The sequence below is a fragment of the Salvelinus alpinus genome, chromosome 5 (assembly GCF_045679555.1).
Source record: "Salvelinus alpinus chromosome 5, SLU_Salpinus.1, whole genome shotgun sequence".
NCBI lineage: Eukaryota > Metazoa > Chordata > Actinopteri > Salmoniformes > Salmonidae > Salvelinus > Salvelinus alpinus.
In genome coordinates, this window is record NC_092090.1 from 35,620,397 (window position 1) to 35,639,519 (window position 19,123).

A 19,123-nucleotide genomic window follows, 5' to 3' on the forward strand; every position below is an offset into this window, starting at 1 on the left:
GCCTGTTTGCTACCACTGAAGTTCTCCCACCTTGTGGTTTCTGATGTCATGGGGTAGGGATGAAGGAAGGACGGTGAAAGTAGTCCAAGGCTTCTGTTGACAGGAAGCGGAAGTGGTCCTTAGACTAGCTAGCAGGAGTGAAAGACAGCAGCGATAAGACATCCTTTCATGGATGGTTGGAAATACAGTCAACATGCCTGTTTTAGCGTGTAAAGCGTGAACATTCCCACCAACATGAACAACATTATGGAGGAACAGGAGAGGGATACTCTCCTTGCTGCAGTCCCCGAGTCCCAAGTTTTGACGCCGGTAACTGCTTTGGCTAGCTCGCTAACCAATAACAACACGCAATCTGATATCTGGCAACTCTGTTTTCAAATGACAGCCAACCTTGCTACCATTCTCTCAGCGTATAACGTTACTTGGCTTGTTATTTACGGTTTACTGCGAACGTTAGCTAGCTACGTTTGTGTAAGCTAACCATAGTAGCTACAGATTGTACACCAGATAATGAGAACGTTATTTACATTTGTCATTTAGAATACGCTCTTAAACCTAATTGCTCTGGATAAGTGCCTTGCTCAAGGGCACACCGGTATATTTTCCACCTAGTCAGCTTGGCTCGGGCATTCGAACCAGCGACCTTTTGGTTACTGGCCCAACGCTCTTATCAGCTTGACTACTTGCCGCATCCAGCAACTTTAGGTTCACTAACAAATATTAAAAAGAGGATATGTTCAACTGTGTAGAATACACACCAATATCGTTATTTTGCTATTTCAAAACATCTTGTGTAATCTTAACTATTCCGTTAACCCTTTACACTCGTGGGAATATGCCTATATTGCACAAGAGGTTGGTGGAATCTTAATTGGGGAGGAAGGGCACATGGTAATGGCTGGAGAAGAATAGGTAGAAAGGTATCAACAACATCAAACATGGTTTCCATGTGTTTGCCATTCCATTCTGTCCATTCCAAGCATTATTAGCCGTCAGCCCCTCAGCGGCCTCCTATATGGAAAGGGCTAAATTGAAATGTTTCTTACAGAAGAAATATAACAATTATTTGCATAAACATAGCTATGGTAGCAATTGAAACGGAAGAGTTTAGCAAAGTTAAGGACACAACACGACTGAAATCAAAACATTACACTGTTGATTTTATGATATAACCAAAGATTTTGGGTGTCCGTTACAGGACAGCCCCATACAAACCACCGCCATAGATTTGAACTAACCTTTATTTGACTATACCTTTTTTTTGGTCTCGATTTGGACAAAGAAGTATCTTTTAAATATATATGACCAGTTGCAGGTGGTTCATTTGAATTTAGAAAATGCTCAATTATTAAAATAAATGTTTTTCTCCATGAAGTAATCGAACAATGTTTATGCCACCATCTTGTCTATTTAAAATCTTCTCTCATTGAGCGACACTTTGGGAAGTGTCATGATGGCACTCACCTGTGTCGATCAATGTGAGAAGATTTTAAATAGACAAAATACCGGCGTAAACATTGTTGGATGACTTCATGGAGCGAAACATTTATTTTAAAATTGAGCGTTTTCTAAATTGGTGACAATATACTCGGCTAGTTATCTATTTGATTCAAATGAGAGGCTAATAGCAGGGCTAATTTGTAGTTGTTTAGCAGCGTTAGGACAAGGCTGTTTTCCTGTAGTGGTCTTCCGGGGATCTTCTATTTGTAACAGAATCCGCCATGACATTTCATACTAGAGGTCGACCGATTATGATTTTTCAACGCCGATACCGATTATTGGAGGACCAAAAAAAGCCGATACCTATCAGTTTTTTTATTTTACATTTTTTATTTTCAATAATGACAATTACAACAATACTGAATGAACACTTTTATTTTAACTTAATATAATACATCAATAAAATCAATTTAGCCTCAAATAAATAATGAAACATTATTAATAATGAAACAATTTGGTTTAAATAATGCAAAAACAAGGTGTTGGAGAAGAAAGTGAAAGTGCCATGTAAAAAAAACTAACATTTTTAAGTTCCTTGCTCAGAACATGAGAACATATGAAAGCTGGTGGTTCCTTTTAACATGAGTCTTCAATATTCCCAGGTAAGAAGTTTTAGGTTGTAGTTATTATAGAATATTATATTATATTCTCTCTATACGATTTGTATTTCATATACCTTTGACTATTGGATGTTCTTATAGGCACTTTAGTATTGCCAGTGTAACAGTATAGCTTCCGTCCCTCTCCTCGCCCCTACCTGGGCTCGAACCAGGAACACATCGACAACAGCCACCCTCAAAGCATCGTTACCCATCGCTCCACAAAAGCCGCGGCCCTTGCAGAGCAAGGGGAACAACTACTTCAAGGTCTCAGAACGAGTGACGTCACCGATTGAAACGCTATTAGCGCGCACCCCGCTAACTAGCTAGCCATTTCACATCAGTTACACCAGCCTAATCTCGGGAGTTGATAGGCTTGAAGTCATAAACAGCTCAATGCTTGAAGCACAGCGAAGAGCTGCTGGCAAACACACGAAAGTGCTGTTTGAATGAATGCTTACGAGCCTGCTGCTGCCTACCACCGCTCAGTCAGACTGCTCTATCAAATATCAAATCATAGACTTAATTATAACATAATAACACACAGAAATACGAGCCTTAGGTCATTAATATGGTCAAATCCGGAAACGATCATTTTGAAAACAAACCGTTTATTCTTTCAGTGAAATACGGAACCGTTCCGTATTTTATCTAACAGGTGGCATCCCTAAGTCTAAATATTGCTGTTGCATTGCACAACCTTCAATGTTATGTCATAATTATATACAATTCTGGCAAATTAATTACGGTCTTTGTTAGGAATAAATGGTCTTCACACAGTTCGCAACGAGCCAGGCGGCCCAAACTGCTGCATATACCCTGACTGCTTGCACGGAACGCAAGAGAAGTGACACAATTATCCTAGTTAAAAGAAATTAATGTTAGCAGGCAATATTAACTAAATATGCAGGTTTAAAAATATATACTTGTGTATTGATTTTAAAGAAAGGTGAATGTTTAAAGAAATTTATGGTTAGGTACACATTGGTGCAACGACAGTGCTTTTTTCACGAATGCGCTTGTTAAATCATCACCCGTTTGGCGAAGTAGGCTGTGATTCGATGAGAAATTAACAGGCACTGCATCAATTTATATGCAACGCAGGACAAGCTAGATAAACTAGTAATATCATCAACCATGTGTAGTTAACTAGTGATTATGTTAAGATTGATTGTTTTTTTATAAGATAAGTTTAATGCTAGCTAGCAACTTACCTTGGCTTCTTGCTGCACCCACGTAACAGGCAGTCAGCCTGCCACGCAGTCTCCTTGTGGAATGCAATGTAATCGGCCACAATCGTTGTCTAAAAATGCCGATTACCGATTGTTATGAAAACTTGAAATCGGCCCTAATTAATCATCCATTCCGATTAATCGGTCGACCTCTATTTCATACATTCCTGATTTTCACATGTTAAGGGTCCTGGCACTGGCAGCAGCTCAAGACCAAGGGCTACAGATGGGGGCATCAGACCTTTGGAGAAGAGGGGACCCTACATCATGTCCAAAGCCTCAGCTATTCACATGAAACTACGTAAGTGCATTCCTGGCCCTAGATTGACACAATTCCTGTTTAAAGTCTTGTGATGTTTCAGTGTTGTCATAGCCTATGTTTTTATTTAAAGTGTTCTTCTGCATGTGACTGAATCCTGGCTTTAGAGAAACACCGTGAAATGGCCCGCAAAGCAATGAAGAAAAAAGGCCTTACCTCAGGGGTTCCAGTGATGCAACAGCCCAGGCAAGGAGGAAAGAGGTAAGAGGAGAGAAGTATGTTTGTAGGCGTGCATGCAAGCATAATGGATTTGAGGTATTCGAGCTGTTACATTTCAAGTTTTTCTTGTTCCTCTTGTAGAAGTGTGAAGTTCAACAAAGGTTATGCTGCTTTGAGTCAGCACGCTGAAGATACACTGGTAGCATTGGAATCAGACAGGTAAAGGACTACACACATGGCACCAAATGTTGATCTGCCGATCGTTCGGCGCACTGTGTTTTAGGGACCACACGCTGGTGGATATCTGACATGGCGCTAATTATGGCTGGCACTCAGTTCAGAGGTGCTAAGTACTCTCTCCGGCAAACACTATTGGCAAGGCACTACTGACTGCAGACAATCTCTAAAGAGCCCTATGTTTATTTAGGAAGTTTTTTTATTTAACCTTTATTTAACTGCAAGTCAGAACAAATTCTTATTTACAATGATGGCCAAACCAGACGATGCTGGGCCAATTTTGCGCCGCCCTATGGGACTCCCAATCACGGCCGGTTGTGATACAGCCTGGAATCAAACCAGGGTCTGTAGTGATGCCTCTAGCACTCAATCGTAAATTACCTTTTAAATGGCACATTGTCCAAATCCTCGATTGGATTGAATCCCAGCCTAAGAGTTTTCCTAATGACATCTTGTCTTGACCTTGCAGTGATGATGAGCTAGATGTCGAGCAGTATTCCTCAGGATACTCTTCAGCTGAGGTGAGTGTGTCCAGTGTATACTATACTCAGACCATGCTTCTACATAGAAAGGCTTGTTCGTTGGGCAGCAGTGCTCTCTATCAGGAGCAGGGTTCAGTTTCCATATAAAATAGTTGTCCCTTTATAGTCAACTACAAATGTATTCATATTTAAACAAGATTCAATGCAAGTATACACCATTATTGCCTAAATAGGCTGTGTAATAAAACATTTAAAAAAATATCCAGCCTATCCTCACACCTGTTTCTTACACCTCCTGTACGCATACCTTTTTGAATTGTCATTCCACAGCTGACCTGTTGACCTCTCTGTGCAGGTACACCCAGACCTGAGCAGGCAGCTGCTGCAGGATGGATACCGGCTGGATGAGATCCCTGATGACGAGGACCTGGACCTCATTCCCCCTAAAGCCATGGGTTCCTCAGCCTGCTGCTGCGCTGAGTACCCGTCGTGCTCTGTGCAGTGAGGAGGGCACTTAGTGTTGTGACCTGGCTGACCCTGCAGCTCTCTGTTTAAAGACTGGACCTCTGTTACCCTGACCTTAGCCACTGTTTAAGTCGAGCAAGGCCTCCTGTTACCCAAACCCTACCACTGTCTAAGCATGGAACCCTCCTAACACTTTAAACGGCTAGCCACTGTTTTTGCAGTGCTCTCTACACCCTAACTAACCTTAAGCATGGACAGAAGTCATCCAAAGCCTTAGCCACTGTCCAAGCAGGGCTCTCTGTCACCCCAAAGGTTGACCTCTGTGTTATTTTGGAACTAGATTAAATGCTAACCACGTTGCATCCCCTCTCAGACAGGTGCAGGGTGATTAATCTCTGGACATGCACTACACTCATTCACCTGATGGAGAAGGTCACTGTCTTGTTGTCCTCTTTGGCATATCACTCCCAGGTCAATTTAAACATAGAAAATTGATATGCAAGGTAATATGCATACAGCAAATGTCCTGGAGAGGTTTGAAGGTTAAAGCTTTTTCTGCAAGCTTGTCTTGCTCCAATTAACTTTTTTCAAAGTAAGCCCTTTGAAAACAAACCTGAACATTCCATAACTATAGCTTCATTGATTTGGAATTTTTAATCCATCTTCCTAAAATTCCCTGTTTTTGTTGTAAATCCCTGGTATTAATCTTGGGTCTAACCTCAGACCCTTAGGTCTCTTTGACACTACATGGTTTACTTGTATGTGAATTAATGCTTTAAATGATATAGGGATACTAGCACTTACTCTTATGTCAGGCTGCCTTCCAATGCTTTGTCCAAAAAAAGTGGTATGTAAAAGGATTACAAAATGGCACTGTTTACTGTTATGTTACAGCAATGAGAACTGTGGTCAATCTTGTCCTGCGGGTTAGATGTAACATTACAGCCCATGGTGTCACTGAGGTTAACCACTACCTCCTGGCAATGCTGTACACAACAACACAATAACCCACTTGATCCTCTCGGTCTACTACATATAGTAGTTACTAGATACTCAGATGGACATGCATACGATATCAGAAGGCGATCTGAACAGACCAGTCGCCTACCTGTTACATTTTGATCATTCTCTCTAGCATGTCACTCAGCAAATTGTACATTTTCCCACCCTAATGTTAGTGTTTTGGTATCTTCTGGTTTTAAAGGAAAGCAGTACATTGTGAGTACACTAAACATTTTGAGGAATTCTGTCTGTGTTGTCAAGCATTAGAATGAGTGATTCTCATCACTCAAGCCCTTACATGTGTGGCTAAAGATAAGAAGTGTCTATGCTAGTTGCTGTTTATCAGTGCAAACTTAATGTGGAAGTGTGTGTTGGTATGGCTGCGTTTACACAAGCGACCCAATTATGATATTTTTCACTTGGTCTTTTGAACAATCACATCAGCTTTGAAAAAGAGCTGACGTGGAAAGATCTGGCATGATTGGTCAAAATACCAATTTAGTAGAAAGAACATCAGAATTGGGCTGCCTGTTTAAACGCAGCCATTGAGTGCTTGACCTGTATCGCTAGAAAGATAAATATTGGACTCATCACCATCCGGTGCAGTCAGTAGCCAGTAAAATGCACTTGCCTGTACTATGCAACTAATGGGACAATCTGCTTCTGTATCCTAGTTAAAACAATATACCAAGTGTTACTGACTGCTAAATGCATTAACTTGAAATATTATTATGTAAAGGAAACACTATTTTTATTTGATTATAAATATTGTTTTTGCTATATTCAATATAATTAATTAATATACACATGTCCTTTTGTAATTTTCTTCTGGTTTGCTGGAGGGAATGTTACACCATTGAAAGTTATTCTCACAGAATTCAGAGAACTATCAATCTAATCTCTATGTCAAATATTTGTTATGTAGAAGAGTTTGGATGTACAGCGTTGAGGAAGCAGAATATGTTTATGTTGAGTATTCTGGTATATTACGGGGCGGCAGGTAGCCTAGTGGTTAGAGCGTTGTACTAGTAACCGAAAGGTTGCAAGATAGAATCCCTGAGCTGACAAGGTAAACATCTGTCGTTCTGCCCCGGAACAAGGCAGTTAACCCACTGTTCCTAGACCGTCAGTGAAAATAAGAATTTGTTCTTAACTGAATTGCCTTGTTAAATAAATGTAAAATATTGGAAAGACAACTTGATAAAGCAGGTCAGGGGTGTCAAACTGGTCTGCTGGTTTATATTTTCAATTAAGACCTAGACAACCAGGTAAGGGGAGTTCCTTACTAATCATTCCACAATCAAGTACACGGGAGGAGCGAAAACCCACAGCCAGTCGACGCTCTGTGGAATGAGCTTGACACATGTGGAATAAATAGATCGTTAACTGAACGTAAAGACCATCCACATCCATTTGGGGGCAGAATTGAGTTGTCACAATATTATATCATGGCGAGGGAAGTAGCCAAAAGACTCATTACTTGCGTTACGTACATGCACCATTGTATAAATGTGTCTGTAGGCTATTTTATAGCTCACTGCTCAGCAGAGTAATTTTTATCTGGGATTATAAATTGCATTAGTTCTGTACCTCAATGGTTAAATTATTTTAACTTTGCGTTATCATTGTTTGCCAAAAATGGAGGGCAGGCTAATTATTCAACAGGCAAATTATCCACATGTTAAATGTAATTGTACTGAGGGAAAAAGCCTGTCAGCATAACGGCGACACGCGATCTATTATGTACTATTTAATAGGCTCTAGTTTGTATGGACTGTGACAAGTGTTGCCATTCTCATAAGATTGCCATTCTCATGAGATTTGCATACGCATAGTCTATTCAGCCAACGCTGCGCTGTAACTCTGGAACTTGTTGCTGTCACTGGGCGGGCCCTAATGATGTTGTACGCCTAGACGGGGGGTGTAATTCAAGTGAAGGAAAATCGAGTCAAGGGAGTTACCTCAACCGCAAGCTTTCGAGATATGAGATCGGGCCATATTTCATGTCCGTCTTTCTCTAAATTAAAAAAAGAAGTGGAGAAAGATACAATTGAGAGTTACACAGCCAACATTCTGCCTATCAGCTGGTGGACAAATGTAACCCCCCCGTGCATGCACAAATTCTCTGTGTTTACAAGTGATTGAAACCGTGCCAGCAAAGAGGGAAAAAGATAACTAAGGAAGGAGGGATGGTGGACAATTCCGGTAGCAGCAAGTCACAAATGGTGAGTTGTTTCCCCCAATTTGGCGCTGTGCCCTGGCTAGGTCTCGGTTGTGTCATAGCATAGGAGCGAGTTAGCGAACATTTATTTGCAGAGCAATGTAGGCTAAAAACACGAGGCTATCAAATGTAACGCTTTTTTAAATTGAAATCCTTATTACTATTTGGTTTTGATAGTTTAGCGTATGTCATTGCCAATTTCCTGTTTTAATTACAGTTGTAAATCCGACTAAATACATAATGTATCGTGCAAAACCCAATAAAATAGATCAAATGCATATTTTCATGCACTGTATCTGCGCCCCTAATATAATTTAGATATATATATATACTTTTTTTCTATGTGCGTAGCCTACAAACTAGTCAGATATTATACTATACGCTGTTTACTCATTCATGTACGTTTTCTGGAGCCTCGCCATATACACCCAGAAAGCTAATTTTGACTTACTGCACGAATAGGAAAGAAGAGGCTGTAGGCCTATGTGTTTTGGATAAAATTATATTCGAACTTTAACCATATCAATCATCTCATTTTGAAGGTAGGATACATCTGGGTTGGTTCTTGTTTCGGATTGAAACTAAATTGTACATTTTTGTACAATTGTTTCAAAGTTGTTATATTGTTACAGATGTTTCTGTCAATCGTATTCGGTTTATATTGTTTTGGCTCATTCTTAAAGTGGTGCATATCTATTTCAATTGATTGTTATGCGTGAACTCGAATTAATTTAAGAAGCATTAATTTAAGAAGCTCGAATTAATAAGAAGCATAAATGCAATATGCTGTAGATCTATCTACAGGACAAAACGTGGTCCTGTAACTTCTGTATTATGTGCAGCTGTGCTGAACAGTGTGTAATTTGCCTATCGCTACACTTCTGTACAAATGTGTCCTGCATTTTACTACTGTGCTTTTAAATACAATCACGTGTAGCACCAGCTATTGCATACCATACAATCTCTTCCGTGCAGTCAACTTTTTTTGTTTATCAACGGTATTTTGCCTGGGGCAAAATTTTCGCAATACCAATTAGCCTTTCCCTCATCTATTGTGCTCATGTTGAAACTTACCCATGTTATCCTCATGAAGTGGATGGTTTGTTGTAGCCTACTGTAAGTCTGGTGGTGACTTCACCCAAATCCTGACAGATAGTACTTTTTTTAATGTTTAAGTAGTCCACTTTGTGTTATGCATGTTTTTATGAGAACCAGGAAAGCCAGACATCCAGTAGTAATTTGAGTTGTTGGTTTATGGTTGACTATTGATGTCTTTCTCACTTCCTCTCCCAGCCCAGCATGTCACAGGAGAGTGGACTGGGGGGTGTCTATCCTCAGGGAGGCACGGCAGGAGGAATGAAGCTGGAGGCTGTCATGGAGCAGCTGCAGCGCCAGCAGCAGGCCAGGCTGGAGATGGAGCGCAAGGAAAGGCGGCTCCGCGAGGCCCACATCATGTATGCCCAACAGGTAGCAGCGCAGCAGGCCATCCTGGCCGCGGCTAGGGCCTCTGGAGCTGGCTTCATGGGCAAGGCCCTGGTTGGAGGTGGAGGTTCAGGGATACCCAGAGGAGGCCAACTGTCCCGGGTCTCCAACCAGAGCAGTGTGGACTCAGAGAGGGAGGAGGACAGAGGCCGGGATTCAGGGGATGAAGATGACGATGAGGAGATGATGGATGGAGATGAGGGGAGCGAGGAGGAAGAGGGAGGGGCTAGTGGTCTTGAGTACCTCCGCAAGCAGACACTGGCTCTACAACAGGGTGCCTCCCACCTCCCAGCGAATCCATTTGGTAGTTACTCTACCTCGGGCCCCCAGCCTGCCCCATTTCCACCCGTCAGGGTGAAGCAGGAGCCTGACGAGAGCCGCTCTCCTGCAGGGCCCCACTCTGCCTCCTCCCCCAACGGGCAGGCCGACTGGAATAGCTTTGATGATCAATTAAAACAGGTAAGGCCACCTTGGCGTACCGCCAATCTGCTGTCCTTATTAATGTATGTCAGTTCTCCTTTCTTAGCTATACATTCAAAATCCTATCCCCAGTTGAATTTTATGTCTGCCCTTGACATGAAAGAGTAGAGTTGTCCACATGAAGAAATATTGCCACATCTCTCTGAATATTTATCCTTAGCAGCTAGTACGACTTTGATGCCAGATTATCTCTTCCCCAAACACAGTGAGTCAACACAAAGCTGTGTAATGAAAACACAAATGTTCCCTTGGTAAGTAAGCGTCATATAGGGGGAAAGCCTTTCGCTATTTTCAACTCTCCTGTTGTGTGTTTTGTCTGATTGTCCCGCCTGCCCCTGCTGTGAGTGGGTGGGTTAATCTTAGCTTCGACACAGACCTCTCAGCCAGTATCTTTGTGAGACACTTACAATCACTGGGGAGGGCTGAGCCGCTCTTTGGCTTTTGTGGCCAAAAATCCTAGAAGTGTGCACTGGCAGAGGGCCAGGCACGTGTGTCGCACGCTCTCACTCACTCTGCGCTCTCTCGCGCTCAGTGATTTCTCTCTTGTGCTCTCCTGGCAGACATGCAGCACATGGGTTGGGAAGGTAGAGGTATCCTACAGCACAGTAGTGGTGCTACCCATCTGAAGGGTTTCAGCACTGTGCCAAGTATACTTTTTCATTGAAGGTAAATATTTCCTCACCGCTGTGTTACAGCGTGACATAATGCTGAGTGGAAGCCAAGCTATCCTTCATGGTTGAGTCAGCACTAGGGAAGTAGCATGTGTTGTGTAACAGCCCACCAGTGGTTGATATAAAAAGCCATGTTGCAGTGGAGTTGACAGATGTAGGAGGCAGAACAGATCTGTTGCTGTGACTGAGCATTGCATTGCATGTGCTGCACTCCTTTTCCCAAGGATGTCATTACTGTCTATTTAAAGGGGAAATGACTTTGGGACTGTCACTCCGTCTATTTCCAAATTTAGCTGCACAAGGGTGATGATGGAAGGGGAAGTAAATAAATGACAACAGAATGAGCCCTGAATTAGAGTAGGCTACAGTTATCACAGAGAATAGTCAGACAGGAGAGAGGGTGGAGTAGACTTCTAGCTACCACTACTAGATCACAGTGGGTGGAAACAACCTAAATGAAGTTTGACCACATTGTTGTGTGACGGTGAACAAAAACTGCGTCATTGGTGGCGATATGTCGACCACCTCTAACCTGTCTCTGTTTAGGCCAGCTGTCAGACAGCCACCAGTGGTCAGAGCAGGAGAGATGTCACAGAGCCCTGGCCTGGCTATCTGTGGTGTGGTTCTTTTATTAGGAGAGGGGGTTGAGCCTGGGGGGTTGGGGAGGCATTGTCAAATGAGAATTAGTCTGTTTTTTTTTGTTTCCTCTTTTATCTTTTCTGTCTTTATGACGGCTCATCTCTTGTGGCAGTTTCAGGTTGCACTGTTGAAGGGGGACAGTGGAGGCAGGGTGGCTTTTTTGATGGTATTGTCTTCAAGAGGCTGGAGAAAAGCCTCAACAAATGCCACAAATACCATTCTCTGGAGGGAGTGTTGATAATATTTTCAAAAGCAATGGCACACCATAACCTGAGTGTCACAATAGTTAGAAGCAGCCTATTATATACATTTATATTAAGACGGTTATAAAACCAAGTGGAACAACCTACCACTGATTTTGATATTATACATTATTCTATTAGCCTAGAATGGTAAAGGGGGATACCTAGTGAGTTGTACAACAGAATATCATCTGACAGTGTTTCCCAACTCCAGTCCTCCCAACAGCACACATTTTTGTTGTAGCCCTGGACAAGCACATTGTGGTTCAACTTGTCAACTAATCATCAAGCCCTCAATCAGTTGAATCAGGTGAGTTTGTCTGGGGCTACAACAAAAATGTGTGCCGTTGGGAAACACTGCTCTACGACAGCCCTCTCTGTGTGTCAAAGGAGCGTGGTGTAAATATCGGGGGTGGAGAGAGTTTCTGTCATTGATGCATGTGTCGTGACCTCGGCCCTGCCCTAAACAGCAGAGTAAATAATTGTCAAACAAGAGGATGGACAAAGGCCTTGCGTGGAGTGTTGGCCAGAGTGTTATTGTGCCTGGACAGATCTCTGTCTCTCTCTCTCTCTGTGTGTGTGTGTAATCTCCCAGTGATTAATAGAGTAATAATAATGCCTGTGGACCGTGCCCTGGGTGTGTGTGCTCCTGGCCCCCGATGGTGTCATGCAGTAATAGTTAACTCTGCCTAGCAGTTACATACTGGAGGGGTTGAGCTGGGCATTCTCTAATGATAATACAGGTGGCAGTGGTAGACTAGAGGTGGTTTTGGTTTCGCTGGATTATCTGCTGTTTCTTCATGTTTACGTCTTTTGATGTTCCTTCATTCTGGTTTCAAGGGAGACTTAACCAACATAATGGAGACTAACCAGGGCTTCATTTGCATTGCAGTGATGAAAGAGGGAGTCTGGGAGAGCTAAGGGTCTAGGAGGGAAGATAAGCCTCATCTCATCATTAAACTCCAAGCCCTGCTGGTTTGTACTGCTGGCTGCTGCTAGCAACTGGCCAGGCATTAAGACATGTTTGTTGAATGCATGCTGTTGCATAATTTAGCTGTCACCCCAGCAACGCATCAGTCAGGAAATGGGGAGCTGGCTGCACAGCTGCAGCTGCCTGGGATGCGATCGATGGAGGTTGTGGGAGCTGCTTTTAGAGCAGGGAGTGAATGTTAGGTCTCATTTATGGCTCATGGATTATGAATGAGGACATAAACTCAGCAAAAAAAGAAACGTCCTCTCACTGTCAACTGCGTTTATTTTCAGCAAATTTAACATGTGTAAATATTTGTATGAACATAAGATTCAACAACTGAGACATAAACTGAACAAGTTGCAGAGACGTGTGACTAACAAAAATTGAATAATGTGTCCCTGAACAAAGGGGAGGGGGGGGTCAAAATCAAAAGTAACAATCATCCAAGGTGGCTTAGCAGTTCAGACGTCTTTTTCTGTTCCGTATTGTCGTGTCCTGTATATATATATATTTACACCTTTCTTCGCATATCTTTTATTTATTTTATTATCCAAGAACTCAACTACAAAAGCTTTCCTGCAAAAGCTTTCCTGCAACCCGCTTCACCAATTACAAAAAGTATTATTTACCTCAATCTGAAAATCCATCGTGGAAGCTAGCCAGGGGCTAATTCAGAAGCTAGCCTGAAAGCTAACCAGAAGCTACTCCGATAGCTAGCCAGAAGCTAATCTGTAGCTGCCCCGAAATTAGCCGGTTTGCTGGCTAGCGTTGGTGTTTCAGCTGCCCACGTTTAGTGGTCATCAGCTATTCCTTTAGCTCGATAATCTACCGGCACTTTTGTGCAACGCGACTCGGACCGGAGCATTCCGGGACTCTTTTTCTCTCAGTTTCCCCGGATTCCAGCCGCAGGCTCTGGACACTTGCACCTTGATTTCGCAGCTAGCTAGCTGCAAACCGTGTGACTGTTGGCTTACGTCGACCCCGGAGCAAACTCAAATCATTCTGGAGCTAGCCAGCTGAGGAGTTCCATCACCATCCGGACCCGTTTCTTTTGTTGCTGCTGCAGATACGGAACCCCACCGGGCCTTCACGACTGACTGCCGCGACTGACTGCCGACGTTATCTGCCCGAGGGATTTATCCAACTGGCACCTCCGTCCCGACGTGACCTGAACGCTCATCTGAGGCCCGCTAATCGTTAGCTGTCTTATCGGCTGCTATTTGAACAAGTATATCGGACAACTATTATTATTATTATTATTATTTATTTATTTAATTTTTTCCTTGGGTCACTATATCTATTTTGCCAATTTGGATTGATCCCCGCTACCACACGGAACCCCACTACACGGAACCCCACTAACCTACCGACGGAAACGCACGAGGTATCTACAAACAGACCTCCATCCTATGCTGCTACCGATAGCCATATACCCGGCCAGCTGTCTGGATCGCCACGACCCCAACCAACCTCTACTCACTGGACCCTTATTGATCACTCGATTAGCATGCCTCTCCTTAATGTAAATATGCCTTGTCCATTGCTGTTCTGGTTAGTGTTTATTGGCTTATTTCACTGTAGAGATTCTAGCCCTGCTCTCTATACCATATCCAACCTCTCAGTTCCACCACCCACATATGCGATGACATCACCTGGTTTCAATGATGTTTCTAGAGACAATATCTCTCTCATCATCACTCAATACCTAGGTTTACCTCCACTGTATTCACATCCTACCATACCTTTGTCTGTACATTATTCCTTTAAACTATTTTATCGCCCCCAGAAACCTCCTTTTACTCTCTGCTCTAGTAGCTCTAGGCGACCAATTCTCATAGCTTTTAGCCGTACCCTTATCCTACTCCTCCTCTGTTCCTCTGGTGATGTAGAGGTGAATCCAGGCCCTGCAGTACCTGGCTCCACTCCTATTCCCCAGGCGCTCTCTTTTGATGACTTCTGTAACCGTAATAGCCTTGGCTTCATGCATGTTAACATTAGAAGCCTCCTCCCTAAGTTTGTTTTGTTCACTGCTTTAGCACACTCTGCCAACCCGGATGTTTTAGCCGTGTCTGAATCCTGGCTTAGAAAGACCACCAAAAATTCAGACATTTTCATCCCCAATTACAAGATTTTCAGACAAGATAGAACGGCCAAAGGGGGCGGTGTTGCAATCTACTGCAAAGACTGCCTGCAGAGTTCTGTTATACTATCCAGGTCTGTTCCCAAACAATTTGAACTTCTACTTTTAAAAATCCACCTCTCTAAAAACAAGTCTCTCACCGTTGCCGCCTGCTATAGACCACCCTCTGCCCCCAGCTGTGCTCTGGACACTATATGTGAACTGATTGCCCCCCATCTATCTTCAGAGCTCGTGCTGCTAGGCGACCTAAATTTGAACATGCTCAACACCCCAGCCACCCTACAATCTAAGCTTGATGCCCTCAATCTCACACAAATTATCAATGAACCTACCAGGTACCACCCCAATTCCGTAAACACGGGTACCCTCATAGATATCATCCTAACAAACTTGCCCTCCAAATACACCTCTGCTGTTTTCAACCAAGATCTCAGCGATCACTGCCTCATTGCCTGCATCCGTAATGGGTCAGCGGTCAAACGACCTCCACTCATCACTGTCAAACGCTCCCTGAAACACTTCAGCGAGCAGGCCTTTCTAATCGACCTGGCCGGGGTATCCTGGAAGGATATTGATCTCATCCCGTCAGTAGAGGATGCCTGGTAATTTTTTTAAAATGCCTTCCTCACCATCTTGAATAAGCATGCCCCATTCAAGAAATTTAGAACCAGGAACAGATATAGCCCTTGGTTCTCTCCTGACCTGACTGCCCTTAACCAACAGAAAAACATCCTATGGCGTTCTGCATTAGCATCGAACAGCCCCCGTGATATGCAACTTTTTAGGGAAGCCAGAAACCAATATACACAGGCAGTTAGAACAGCCAAGGCTAGCTTTTTCAAGCAGAAATTTGCTTCCTGCAACACAAATTCAAAAAAGTTCTGGGACACCGTAAAGTCCATGGAGAATAAGAACACCTCCTCCCAGCTTCCAACCGCTCTGAAGATAGGAAACACTGTCACCACCGACAAATCCACTATAATTGAGAATTTCAATAAGCATTTTTCTACGGCTGGCCTTGCTTTCCACCTGGCTACCCCTACCCCGGACAACAGCACTGCCCTCCCCTCTGCTTCTCGCCCAAGCCTTCCCCATTTCTCTTTCTCCCAAATACAGTCAGCTGATGTTCTAAATGAGCTGCAAAATCTGGACCCTTACAAATCAGCCGGGCTAGATAATCTGGACCCTTTCTTTCTAAAACGATCTGCTGAAATTGTTGCCACCCCTATTACTAGCCTCTTCAACCTCTCTTTCGTGTCGTCTGAGATCCCCAAAGATTGGAAAGCAGCTGCGGTTATCCCCCTCTTCAAAGGGGGGGACACCCTTGACCCTAACTGCTACAGACCTATATCTATCCTACCCTGCCTTTCTAAGGTCTTCGAAAGCCAAGTCAACAAACAGATTACCGACCATTTCGAATCCCACCACACCTTCTCCGCTATGCAATCTGGTTTCAGAGCTGGTCATGGGTGCACCTCAGCCACGCTCAAGGTCATAAACGATATCGTAACCGCCATCGATAGGAAACAATACTGTGCAGCCGTATTCATTGACCTGGCCAAGGCCTTTGACTCTGTCAATCACCACATCCTCATTGGCAGACTCGACAGCCTTGGTTTCTCTAATGATTGCCTCGCCTGGTTCACCAACTACTTCTCTGATCGAGTTCAGTGTGTCAAATCGGAGGGTCTGTTGTCCGGGCCTCTGGCAGTCTCTATGGGGGTGCCACAGGGTTCAATTCTTGGACCGACTCTCTTCTCTGTTTACATCAATGATGTCGCTCTTGCTGCTGGTGATTCTCTGATCCACCTCTACGCAGACGACACTATTCTGTATACTTCTGGCCCTTCTTTTGACACTGTGTTAACAACCCTCCAGGCGAGCTTCAATGCCATACAACTCTCCTTCCGTGGCCTCCAACTGCTCTTAAATACAAGTAAAACCAAATGCATGCTCTTCAACCGATCGCTGCCTGCTCCTGCCCGCCTGTCCAACATCACTACTTTGGACGGCTCTGACTTAGAATATGTGGACAACTACAAATACCTAGGTGTCTGGTTAGACTGTAAACTCTCCTTCCAGACTCACATCAAACATCTCCAATCCAAAGTCAAATCTAGAATTGGCTTCCTATTCCGCAACAAAGCATCCTTTACTCATGCTGCCAAACATACCCTTGTAAAACTGACCATCCTACCAATCCTCGACTTCGGTGATGTCATTTACAAAATAGCCTCCAAAACCCTACTCAATAAATTGGATGCAGTCTATCACAGTGCCATCCGTTTTGTCACCAAAGCCCCATATACTACCCACCACTGCGACCTGTACACTCTCGTTGGCTGGCCCTCGCTTCATACTCGTCGCCAAACCCACTGGTTCCAGGTCATCTACAAGACCCTGCTAGGTAAAGTCCCCCTTATCTCAGCTCGCTGGTCACCATAGCAGCACCTACCTGTAGCACGCGCTCCAGCAGGTATATCTCTCTAGTCACCCCCAAAACCAATTCTTCCTTTGGACGCCTCTCCTTCCAGTTCTCTGCTGCCAATGACTGGAACGAACTACAAAAATCTCTGAAACTGGAAACACCTATCTCCCTCACTAGCTTTAAGCACCAGCTGTCAGAGCAGCTCATAGATTACTGCACCTGTACATAACCCATCTACAATTTAGCCCAAACAACTACCTCTTTACCTACTGTATTTATTTATTAATTTATTTTGCTCCTTTGCACCCCATTATTTCTGTCTCTACTTTGCACTTTCTTCCACTGCAAACCAACCATTCCAGTGTTTTTTTTGTTTTTATTTTACTTGCTGTGTTGTACTCACTTCGCCTCCATGGCCTTTTATATTTTTATTTATTTATACATATATTTGTTTGCCTTCACCTCCCTTATCTCACCTCACTTGCTCACATTGTATATAGACTTATTTTTTTTTCACTGTATTATTGACTATATGTTTGTTTTACTCCATGTGTAACTATGTGTTGTTGTATGTGTCGAACTGCTTTGCTTTATCTTGGCCAGGTCGCAATTGTAAATGAGAACGTGTTCTCAATTTGCCTACCTGGTTAAATAAAGGTTAAATAAAAAAATAAAAAATCAGTATCTGGTGTGGCCACCAGCTGCATTAACTTCTTATGGCTGGGGGCAGTATTAAGTAGCTTGGATGAATAAGGTGCCCAGAGTAGACTGCCTGCTACTCAGGCCCAGAAGCTATGATATGTATATTATTAGTAGATTTTGGATAGGAAACACTCTGAAGTTTCTAAAACTGTTTGAATGATGTCTATGAGTATAACATAACTCATATGGCAGGCAAAAACCTGAGAAAAAGTCCAACCAGGAAGTGGGAAATCTGAGGTTTGTAGTTTTTCAACTCTTTGCCTATCCAAAATGCAGTGGAAATCTGGTCTGATTGCACTTCCTAAGGCTTCCACTAGATGTCAACAGTCTTTAGAACCTTGTTTCAGGCTTCTATTGTAAAGGAGGAGAGAATAAGAGCTGATTTAGTAAGGGGTCTGCCAAAAGGCCATGAGCTCATTCAGGCGCGCTCCCGTGAGAGGTAGCTGCGTCCTTTTCATTTCTAAAGACAAAGGAATTCTCCGGTTGAAACATTATTGAAGATTTATGTTAAAAACATCCTAAAGATTGATTCTATACATTGTTTGACATGTTTCTACGAACTGTAATGGAATTTCTTGACTTTTCATCTGGCCTGCGCGTCTTGAATTTGTATTTGTGAACTGAAGGCGCGAACAAAAAGGAGGTATTTGGACATAAATTATGGACTTTATCGAACAAAACAAACATTTATTGTGGAACTGGGATTCCTGGGAGTGCATACTGATGAAGATCATCAAAGGTAAGTGAATATTTATAATGCTATTTCTGACTTCTGTTGACTCCACAACATGGCGGGTACCTGTATGGCTTGTTTTTGTGTCTGAGCGCCGTACTCCGATTATTGCTTGGTGTGCTTTTTCCGTAAAGTTTTTTTGAAATATGACACAGCGGTTGTATCTTTTATCAATGCTTATTATGAGTATTTCTGTAAATTGATGTGGCTCTCTGCAAAATCACCGGATGATTTGGAGGCAAATCATTACTGAACATAACGCGCCAATGTAAACTAAGATTTTTGGATATAAATATGAACTTTATCGAACAAAACATACATGTATTGTGTAACATGAAGTCCTATGAGTGTCATCTGATGAAGATCATCAAAGGTTAGTGATTAATTTTATCTCTATTTCTGCGTTTTGTGACTCCT

The 19,123-nt window shown here is 43.0% G+C and overlaps 2 protein-coding genes across 5 annotated transcripts in view; both read left to right on the forward strand.

The window, feature by feature from the left end:
• On the forward strand, positions 1 to 6,801 carry LOC139576019 (protein FAM219B-like). The gene is made up of 6 exons (XM_071401606.1): positions 1 to 309; positions 3,518 to 3,632; positions 3,758 to 3,851; positions 3,951 to 4,028; positions 4,516 to 4,567; positions 4,884 to 6,801. Exons 1-6 carry the CDS (start codon positions 235 to 237, stop codon positions 5,031 to 5,033), a joined length of 564 nt encoding a protein of 187 aa, XP_071257707.1. The 5' UTR covers positions 1 to 234; the 3' UTR covers positions 5,034 to 6,801.
• A 1,266-nt stretch (positions 6,802 to 8,067) lies between these two features.
• LOC139576016 (AT-rich interactive domain-containing protein 3B-like) overlaps positions 8,068 to 19,123 on the forward strand; it is an 80,515-nt gene continuing 69,459 nt past the window's right edge. For all 4 annotated transcript variants that reach the window (XM_071401602.1, XM_071401604.1, XM_071401603.1 and 1 more), the window contains exons 1-2: positions 8,068 to 8,220; positions 9,510 to 10,157. In XM_071401602.1, coding sequence (XP_071257703.1) covers positions 8,185 to 8,220; positions 9,510 to 10,157 — 684 coding nt within the window. In that variant the 5' untranslated portion in view covers positions 8,068 to 8,184. The remainder of the gene's footprint in view (positions 8,221 to 9,509; positions 10,158 to 19,123) is intronic.